General features: G+C 44.8%; 1 protein-coding gene across 1 annotated transcript in view; it reads left to right on the forward strand.

Moving 5' to 3' along the window:
- The first annotated feature begins 217 nt into the window (after positions 1-217).
- Positions 218-10768, forward strand: part of SNAP25 (synaptosomal-associated protein, 25kDa) — a 12604-nt gene continuing 2053 nt past the window's right edge. Inside the window, exons 1-3 of the mRNA XM_010136090.1 lie at positions 218-336; positions 4547-4672; positions 6777-6921. Coding sequence (XP_010134392.1) covers positions 245-336; positions 4547-4672; positions 6777-6921 — 363 coding nt within the window. The 5' untranslated portion in view covers positions 218-244. The remainder of the gene's footprint in view (positions 337-4546; positions 4673-6776; positions 6922-10768) is intronic.

Raw genomic sequence — 10768 nt, forward strand, 5'->3', positions numbered from 1 at the left:
AATTCCTCCTCCATTTTACTCTTCCATATTAGTAAAAAACCATCTTTGGCATCTAGTGCGGCACACATCCTTTCAACAATGCATCTGCTCGGATTAATGCATTGTAATGTCATTATTAACTCAGTTCTACATGGTCATTTTTCATGTTCTGTTGAAGACAAACGCAAACAAACAAAAATACAATTCATTCCACACTGTCATCCCTTTGTCCTGACCAGAACAACTCGATCGTGTTGAAGAAGGCATGAACCATATCAACCAAGACATGAAGGAGGCCGAGAAAAATTTAAAAGATTTAGGGAAATGCTGTGGCCTTTTCATATGTCCTTGTAACAAGTAGGTACTGGGTACCGGCTCTGCTATGTGGTGTCCAGTTTTTTGTCACAGTGAATGTCTGAAGTTTTTGTCTTTTTTTTCTTTGTCCTTTTCCATCTGCTTCATTCTGTGGGGATAAAATACTTGTGTTTAATCAGAACAACTGGAACGCATCGAAGAGGGAATGGACCAAATCAATAAGGACATGAAAGAAGCAGAAAAGAATTTGACGGACCTAGGAAAATTCTGTGGTCTTTGTGTCTGTCCATGTAACAAGTAGGTGCTGCCTGCCTCATCTCTTTGAGCACTTAAGGCTGATCCCAAAGGCCTTGTGAAGCTCATCCTTGCTAGGCACATGGACAGGATGAGCATGTGGCATGCAGAAAGAACGACTCTCGTTCAAATGCATTCATCTCATAGCATAGACAACTGACTGGGAATTACTGTAGATGCATTAAAATCAGGCATACTGCAGTGAAAGCTTCACTGTTGACACCTTTTAATGGTAAAAGTTTCAACATTTTTCACAAAGTGTACCGAGTGGTTCCATTTCCCAGCGAACAAAAACACTGGGGCCACCTTATTCCTGGAGACCTTAAATTTTGAAACGTATTTTCACAAACAAGTTTAATAAAGAAAACAAAACAGCTGAAAAAATGCAGAAGAGTCATAATAAACATTACTCAAAACTATGGATGAAAGTCACACCTTTTGTCATTGTTCAACAGAAGTAGTCCTTGATGACATCTTCAAAGAGACATGATCTTTCCAATCGGAACCCGTCTTGAAATGGTTTTCACCTTGCCATAGGCAGCAAATTGGAGAAAACCTGAGCACGCCAAATTTCTCTCGTTTGGGTGGCACGTACACTAAGCAGAAATGTTGAAATGTATCGAATTTGCTTGCATGCCATCACACTTGAACGAAACCGTCCTCCAAGTAATGCAAAGCTTGTTTTAAATGCCAAATGAAAATGTGATGTGCGGTTATGCGGGGGCAGGAGACTGGGGACAAAGTGGACCAAGCAGAAGCCCTTGAGGAACAGCAAACCCATCATGCAGTGAGTAGGCACGCAGCCAGGTGACAGAGAAAACATTCATAAATGGTTGGCAAGAGATAGTGCAGGAAACAAAGCAGAGAGCAGTGGTTCTGTAGTATTATACTCCCTTTCTGTGCGTGCAGGTACTTTGTTCGCAGCACCAGGGCCTGATCCTACAGTGATGATCAAGACCAGAGGAAAGAGAGCTGTCATGGAGTCCAGTGGGTATTTTGCCAGAAAGCAGAATGGTAGCACTGGGCTTCTGCCTTATCAGTCACCATTTATTTTGTCCCTTGGGACACAACACAGATACCTACACAGCTTTAAAAAAATCAATTTTGTTTCTTCGTACCAAGCCACAAATACTTTGCAGGGGTCAACACCCTGCCCAGAATATATGTATTATTGCCTTGGTGCGCACAATGGGAGAGAGGCAAGGAGGAATGGAAAGACGTACACACACCCAGCCTTTGTCAGCGGAGCTGCCTGCGGAGGTCTCAGCTCTGATGGCGGTTTGAGCCCTGCTGTCCCACAACAGAGGACGCAGTGCAGATGAGTTGCAGGTACAAGAGTATGCAGCAGAAAATGTGCGTCTCCCACACCACAAAAGCTGTGGCGGCTTAGAGAAACACGGTCCTGGCTTGCTCCTTCTGGAGAAACCTTCCTTAGCACCCCCATCAAAAGTTCACCCTTGAAGTACTAAAAATTCCAAAGTATGTTGCAGGAATTGTCATTTTTTAAGAGTGGCTTTAATATTCTGTACTGTGGGAAAGGCTGCTCAGAACTGACAGCCAGACCTATGGCATGGAGGAGTTTAACACCTGACACATGGCCTTAAAACATCAACCACGTGACCATGATCTCAGTATCATGGAATCGATTGATGCAAGAACAGAAAGATACCGCACGCATTCGATGTGGGGGGCGCTCATTTTTAACGGTGTCTCTTCCCTGCTTTAGGGCAGGATTCTGCGCGGTCTGCAGCCAGATTTCATCACCTACCATTGCGATCAGTCAACATGTTCAGAAAGAGTATGGATGCACAATGCTTGTAGAGACTGTTCCTTGAATCACCGTGCCAGGACTCCACCGGTACAAACAGGATGATATTCTGAGAAGTGGAGTGTAGGAGGGAGGGAAATCCATAGAGTTCTGGGTATCAGAATCACCATGATCCCCAAATGCTCTTCTGGCTGTTGGTAGATTAATGGCATATATTTAGAAAAGATTAACCATTTCACACGTAACTACACCCTGATATACAGAGTAAACACAACTCTGTGAGCCTTAACAAAAGGTAAGGCTTGGTCCTACGTTCTTAGGAGACCCAAAATGCCCATGGTGTGAAACTTTGACCAGACTGCATTCATCACGAGCAGACCCAGACTCCACCTGCTGACTTTAATGGGAAGCCCACAAGAAAACAGAGATCAAGTTCTGGGTGTATAAAATCATTCACCTCAAACACAGAGAGTGTCTCAAAGTTGCACAGGGCTAAAGAACAGGCAAAAACCTGTAAAGGTATGTGCAGCAGGAGAACTACTTTCACTGATTTCTAGAGAAGCCGAAGTTGATGTATAATGTCAGAGAACTAAGAACAAACAAGCCAACCATCATCTTTAAGACTTCCCAAACTGCAGTAGGAAACAAGGAACAAAACGGATGAGTGGGAAGGATCCCCTTTTCACCTACATTTTAATTCTGTATCTGAGCACGCAACACATCTTCAGGCTCAATAGAAGCTGAACTGCTTCAGGGGGCATGGAGAGAACATAACACCAGAGGTGGGTTTGTTGTGCCCTTTCCCAAATGCCCCAGAATCACGTTCAGTTTCTCCCCCCAAATCCAAGCCACAGGGCTATTTTTATGACTGATTGGAGCTGACCAAAAAACAGGGAAACCACGGAGATTTGCAGTTCCCAGCAGCTTTGTTGGAAACTGCTCCATTTTCAGAACAAAATCAGAACTTATACCTACAAATCCCAAACACTCACACTGTCCTGTTAAAGCGTCCATTCTCATGTGACAACCCCAAGGACAGCAACCCTAAATCTGCTGCACATGCTAATCGGCCACTGGAGGTATGCCTGGATTTTAATTTTCTATCCACGGCAGCTCAGTCAAAAATGGCTCTCTGAAAGCTATTGTAACTGTCAGAAACGACAAACAGAACAAGCTGCGAGGCTGTTTCAAAGTCCTGTGGTTTAAAACTCCTGAAGGAAGTGACGATCCATTTTTGCCTGTGTCTTGCTTCTTGTGAAGGCTGTTACTGCTGATGCATTAAGAGTATGATGAACTATTGGGGCAACTGTGCTTAGTGAGAATGCTTCACTTCTTATTCATGCCTGTAGCTGGTGCATGAAGAAAAATGTAGAAGAATTTCCCTTTCTGATGCTAGACTGCTCGTATCTTTTCTTTTCTCCTGCACTCATTTCACTTCTGCCTATTTTACTTTTTGTCTCTGTGGACAAAGGTTTGTACATCAACTGTCGATGTATGATTACTATTTTCAAGTACCGATATATTATTTGAAAAATCTAATGAACCCTATGAATCTTATGATAAAATCATCCCCAAATGACCTTGGCTAAGGTTAGTGGCTTTAAATGCCTGTTGTGCCACATACATGTTTAAAAATATCAACAGAAGCCCAACCTTCTGCATGGTAAAATGTGAAAGTCCAGCCAAATCCATTTTTCTCTAAGAGGGTGTGTTGCTGTGATGTGATGTACACACTATACTTGGCAGTTCTGTTTTTATGTCTGTCTCCTGGTATGTGTTTGATGTGTTTGATGTCAAAACATACGTGTCATTGAAATGAAACAATGTTTTCTACTTATCTGTATTTCTTCTCTTCTTTTTTCTTTTTCCTTTTTTTTTTTTTTTTTTTTCTTCTTTCTGGAAACTAAGTCAACATCCAAAAACCTGTGTGCAGTGTTGTAGACTTGACAATTGCAATTCACCCTATTGGAACCAAAACCTCTGACCATCTCAGTTGTTGTGGCAGTAAAGCAAAAAACCAAACCCTAAACCCCTCCTTTTATTCAGGGTTATGATATATCGGTATGCAATCAATGACCCTCTAGCTGAAAACTCATTTGCTTGATTCAGCTTTTAGCTTGGAGAAGTAAAGAGTTTTGCGTCTGTCCTTGTCCACTTGATGCTTTGTTACTCATCGTCTTTTTCGCATAGGCTTAAATCAAGTGATGCTTACAAAAAAGCCTGGGGCAATAATCAGGATGGCGTTGTAGCCAGCCAGCCTGCACGTGTCGTAGATGAACGGGAGCAGATGGCCATCAGTGGTGGCTTTATCCGCAGGTGAGCCTTTCTATCCACTGTTTTTCTCTGTTCCCCTCGTCACAGATATATTTAGATTTCTTCCATATGGTCATGAGTTCTGTGATGCTCATTAACTCCTTCGGTGGTGCTGGGTGATGCGACGGAACCAAGGCTTTCCAGCGAGCGGTGGGTGCTCAGATTTAGGCTCGTGGTGAATAAGACAGTTTCTAAAGGCTTCCTGTGGCCATGGACTTCCCCTGGCCCTGTGGGTGCTTGCCTGAGCGGGTGCAAAGGATGGTTATGTTGATGGAAACCCCAGAAGTCAAGATCTTAGCTCTGAAAGCCAGAAGATGTTTGAAAACATGGTTCTCAACCTTCCCCCCCTGAGACTTTGCCAGATTTGGGCAATGTATCTATTTATTTATTTTACAGCAGCAATGTGAGTTTGCAGACTCTCACGGCCAGTCAGCACCGTCCTCTGTGCTCCAGCTCCGGGGCGTGAACAATGCACCTTTCCCGGGGGCCTTATTATGTGTCTCATTAACGACAGTTGTCAAATGCCTCAGAAATGAAGTGACAGATAAATACCACTTTATTATTTTTATGTCTCAAGATATGTCATGCTCATTATCCATCCTTGCCAGAAGATGCACCAAAGCATCCAGCACCTCCTCCTTTCTTTAAAAAAAAAAACAAACACCTCAGGCTCTCTGCCAAAGCACCGAGCCAAGGGCAGAACTTGAAGCACTCTTCACTAGAGGTTCACCCTCCCTTGCTTGTGTCTATCCAGAAAACCTCACTGAACAGGGAACAATGCCCCATTCCTCAGCTGCTGCGAAGCCACAAACGCGGAGAAACGGCGATGCTTTGGTGGCAACCTCTGCACAATCAGACGAAAGCTGCTTTGAAACACACAGCTCTCCTAATGGCAACCAAACCGCAAACTTTCAGCAACACCCGGGGCTCCAGCAATAAGTACATACTGATTACAGCGCGTGCAGAGCATGTGTTCAGATGACAATGCTGTCAGCTGAATGGAGAGAAGCACACCAGTAGGCAAAGCTTTGATCTCTGAAGATTAAGGACACTGGATTAATAAGTAATTATCTTTCCAAAAACTATTATCCACTTATTTTTTTGGCTGCTGCGATAAAGGGAAATCAGCGTGATAGAAACAATGCTGTCATGCAATCTGGAGCGTGGGATGGAGTTGCCATTTAAGTTTGCTGGGTCTGCCATTCACTCGTGGTTTTTCTTCTTTCTGGATGGCAGCCCCACCAAAAGCAAGGCTGGGGCACGCTAACAGAACAGCAGCGAAGTTACGCTGCACCATAACCATCCCACAAATAGCCCGTAGCGCCCTTTTGACACCTCCATGAACGCAAATTGCACAAGAGGCTCAAAGTAGTGAGTTTCTGAGTGCGACCCATGGACTTGCTTTTCCCCTTGTCAGCCACCACAGGCCTCTCCAGTCACTGGAGCATCGAATTGAGCCTGCCTCAAGTGCAAGGGTTTTTCCTCCAAAAACAAGCAACTGAAAAAGACGATGCTAAGAATGAGAGAGAAAAGATCTTCAGTAAAGCCAATACATCTGAGAGAAGCTGCTTCTGTCATTTACTGGAGACACATTTAATCAACTAGGATGTCAGGCCAGGATTTTCCCAGCTGAAGCAGCTCCTCCCCAGTATGTCAGTGAGCCCCAAGTGCACGAGGACTGGACAGTACCCATTAGCTCTGTGTACTTCAAGGAGGGGAACAGGTATCGCTTCCGCTCCACCACCCGCCGGCATTTCTCACGTCCTCTAACCACACAGAGGTCCAAGCGGAGCAGGCTTATGTTCTGCCTTTGAGAAGGGCCAGCGCTAGCAGAGAGGTGCAGGATGTGGCACAGACAAGCTCAGGCAGCAACGCTTCCAGGAGCAGCAGACACCAGCTGGAACAGAGATGAACCCAGACAATCCTAACAACCGAAAAATAAGCATGTAATGGCTTTCAGGCTAGCTACTTACTAATCCCTTCTCTTCAAAGCTGAGAACAGCAGCATGCTCTGCAGGTGTCAGGAGAAGGAGGATGCAGGGGAGGCTTCGAGTGAATAAGGAACCTCCTCTGTCTCTGCTTTAAATAATTGGTTTTTTGCTCCCAGGGTAACAAACGATGCCCGGGAAAATGAAATGGATGAGAACCTTGAGCAGGTCAGCGGCATCATTGGCAACTTACGTCACATGGCCCTGGACATGGGCAACGAGATCGACACACAGAATCGCCAGATTGACAGGATCATGGAGAAGGTAAGAGATGGCATTTCTAAGAGGACCCCCAAAGGTTTTCCCTTCTGCCAGCACAGGCTGCTGCAGTTTTTCTTCAGCTCAGAGAAGGACAAGGGTCAGAAGTAGTTGCTAGAGCTCCTCTCTCTTCTCCCTCCAAATCGCTGGGCCACAGAAGAGCTTGCAGCTGTAGATCTTCAGTAACCTTCAGAGCAGGTTGGGTTGAACCCATGCTGTCGGGTTTGCAAGGCAACAGCTAGCAAGGGGACCCCTTAGCACAAATCTAGGCTGCTTCTGCAGCTGCTTTGGGAAAGAAGTGCCCTAAACTGTGCAGAGCTACAGCACTTTGAATGTCCTGGCACTTCCTGGCAAGTTTTAAGCTTTCCTGGGTTCTCCTTCCCTTGGAAATTCCGTGAGCAATTGAGAATTGGATCGCCTGTTTGGAGGACCCGTCCCAAAGAGGGGATGGAGATTTGCTAAGCAAGGCTTTGCTGTATGGTAACACTGCAGCCAGTCTTGTCGAGCTGCCTGCTTATAACCACGTTAGGACAGAGATCTATCAGCTCTCTCGGGGGGGGTGGCGGTGCATATAGGTAAACAACTGAGGCTCAGCATTACCGCTGCGAAATCACCCTCTAAAAAGGCAGAGAGCACCGTTCCAGCACCAGAGCTGCACCGCAGATTTCTGGAACAGATAGCAGCACCCTCCAAACCCGGCTGGGAACTCACTGCCATCCTCGGCTCCCAAGGTCTGCAAGCCATCTGCATTCCTACTGGCAGAGCTCCCAGGCACAGGCACAGCCAGGCTGAAGCCACATAAGAGGCTAGATCTTCATCTGGTGTAAAATCAATACAACACTCGACTTCGGCGGAGATTTACACAGCCTGAGGATCTAGCCCAAGGGCTTATAATGTGCTGCTTAGAGTTAATGGCGACCTTAAGTAGCAGAGCTTGTACTCTTGAGCCTTTTAGCACGTGCAGGCCTTCTCACACGAGCAGGATGCCCATGTCTGTTTTTCATGTCGATTAACTACATCAGAGCCGAGAAAAAAAATTAAAGAAAATACCGCCCAGAGGGGTTCACTCAGATAGCTGTCCTTACTGGAGTTTGAGTGCAGAGAGGACCTGGTGAAGTGTATGTCATCTTAAAGGTGGGAAGTTCGTCTCTAACAGACAGACAGTCACACCGCAGGGCAGAGAATGTGGCTTTGTGATGGTCAAAAGTTTTCTTTTGTAAAGCTGCATCTGTTTGTTAGTTTGTATTGGAAAATACACAGTCTTCCAGTGATGCCATTCTGCAGCACTTCATCCTTCTGTGAAAAATGACGTAGCAGCATGGTAGGGGGGAAGGATTTACCACTGTTATTCATATGAAAGGCTCTAGAAACAGCACATCTGTCTACACTGCAAGATGAGACTGGAAAATTACACAGCCTGCATTGTAACTGCCTTTAAATAAGAAGTCTAGGACATATGTTGTTTTCTCAGAGCAGGTATGAGGACATGCACTGTATGTCACCACCTACCCTACTCACGACATAACGCAGTGGCAGGAGACGTGCCCTGTGGCTGGAAATCAGCGGCATCCTACCTGTGTCTGCAGGGTGCTATCACAAACTGCAGCAAGCCTAACAACAAGGCACTGTTCTCCTATCACTTCTGGCTTGTAAACATCTGGATTTTTAAAAGATTGACCAGGTCCTTTGTGCACATGAAGCACGTGGGACAAATCTCTAGGCAGTGCATGCTGAGAGCAGTGGGCAGCTGAGGGACAGTCCTCCCACATCCACGCAGTCTCCTTAGGCATTTCATACAGCGATAGAAAGTCAATGTTCAAGCTAACGTGATTCATTAAATCCAGCCTCACAGTCAGGCCTCATCAGGCAGAGCCCTTGCCTAAGGGCTAAGGGCTCATTTCTGAGCAAATTTCTGACACATTTCTGAAAGATGGACTCGATGGACATGCAGCGCACACAGAGGAAACATCATGAAAGCTGCACAAAACCAAGATAGTCTTCAGTCCTCGTGAAAATCTGCCAAATTTCTCAGAGTAAGGACACACAGTAATGAGATACTGGAAGAAGAAACACAATTTATTAGGAAAACTGTCTATAAGATTCAGAAATGACAGTTAGGTGACTAATTCTGAAACCACAAATGCATAGGCATCCATTTTGCAATGAAATATGCCAAGAAAACATCATCCCTAGCTCGTGGTGGCCATACAGCATTGCTGGAGCTGTTTTCTTTTCCTGACCAGGTGGAACACTGTGCCTTTGATTAATTAAAATCATTAGAAAGACCCTTGGCTGGCACCCTCTGCAAAAGCTGGGGTGCATCACAAAGCTATAACCCAAACGCTCCCAAAGTACCTGTCAAACTGGGTGCACGCATCCCGACCACAGCAATCTCATAATGCAGAGATGAAGTCTGATCTGACCATGGCCATCAGGATGGCAATGAATAAAAGGCGTTCTCCTTCCCTCAGATCAGCAAGAAAGGGACAAAAAATGACACAATAACCTGATTAATAGGTAAAATGGCCCAGACACAACATCAGAAGATCCTGGCCCTAAAATGAGCTATAAGCAGAAGGCTGAGAGGAAAGTGGGAAGAGCTCCATGTGTTCTGCTATGACCTAGGTGGGAAGGTCTGCACAAAGCCTCCCACTGACTTCAGTGTAACATCACCCACCACTTAGACCTCAGGATTCCAATTTCATAACACTACTCTTCATCAGTATTCAGCGGATATTCATGTGCTTAAAGACAAACGTAACTGCTTACAAAAACATTAACTTGTTTTTTAGGTAGTCTTTTAGCAAAAGTACACAAACCTGTGCGGTTATAGACAAGGTCAAACTCATGGCTAAAATAAAGGAGTGTGGCTTTGCAATGAGTAGTTACGCTGATTTACGCTTGTTGAGGACCTGGCATATGCTTCTGTACTAAAAATACACATCTACATAACATTTTCCAAAATAATTGTGGAGAAAAGCCCGAGATATTTAAGAAGGATTTATTGCACATCAGTATAACCATTTTTAAAGGGTTTTTAAATGTATGTGGGAAAGTTGCTTCACTATTCTGTCTTCACAAATTGGAGACTTAAACTAAATCTGTACAATTTGGATACACCCCAGAGATGTGGGAAAAATCATCAAAGCTAACAAAATGCAGCCATCAAACCACAGAAAAACAGTTTGTTATTGAGCTCATGCTTTTAAAGCAGTAACAACTTTCTCACCTTTCCCACAGGTCTGATTTTAAAAATCGAAAACATTTTCTATCTAGTCCCTCTGCTAGCATAAGTCTGCATAGCAACATGGGCTTGAATGGAGCTTTGCCAATTTTTGTCAGCTAAAATAACGTCTTTAGTCTTCAAAACTAACTTCTGCAGAGCTACAGAAAGCCCTGGTCAAAGTGTCTGCCCACTCAGAAAGAATCCTCCCAGGTGGTGCCATTTTAGTGACGGGGTTTTATAATCGTGGCAAGCGTTACCCTATGGAAGCCAGAGATGGGTTCAGCGTACGCTAGACTAAACTCCAGTCTATTGTGGATTGTGTCAAATAACACAAATCTCTGCCTTTTCTTAATTCCTGGTTATGTTGCTGCCCAATGAGAGGGGTTACTCTGTCGTGCACTTACACTGGTGAACTTTGTTGAAAGAAAGGAATAATGGCATCACTACCTATTCCCTTCCTTCCACGTGCAGAGCAAAGAGATCCAGCCTGATGTATTTGCAAATAAATTTATTCTTGCCAGCATTCCCTACCCCAGATGATCCAGCCTCCCCGCTCCAGCGATTCTCTACACTGACCCAAAGTTTTGACAGCACTCTTGGTGATCTAGATTAGAAAGAGTCCAGGTC

Source organism: Buceros rhinoceros, unplaced genomic scaffold, assembly GCF_000710305.1.
Source record: "Buceros rhinoceros silvestris isolate BGI_N320 unplaced genomic scaffold, ASM71030v1 scaffold32905, whole genome shotgun sequence".
NCBI classification, from domain to species: domain Eukaryota; kingdom Metazoa; phylum Chordata; class Aves; order Bucerotiformes; family Bucerotidae; genus Buceros; species Buceros rhinoceros.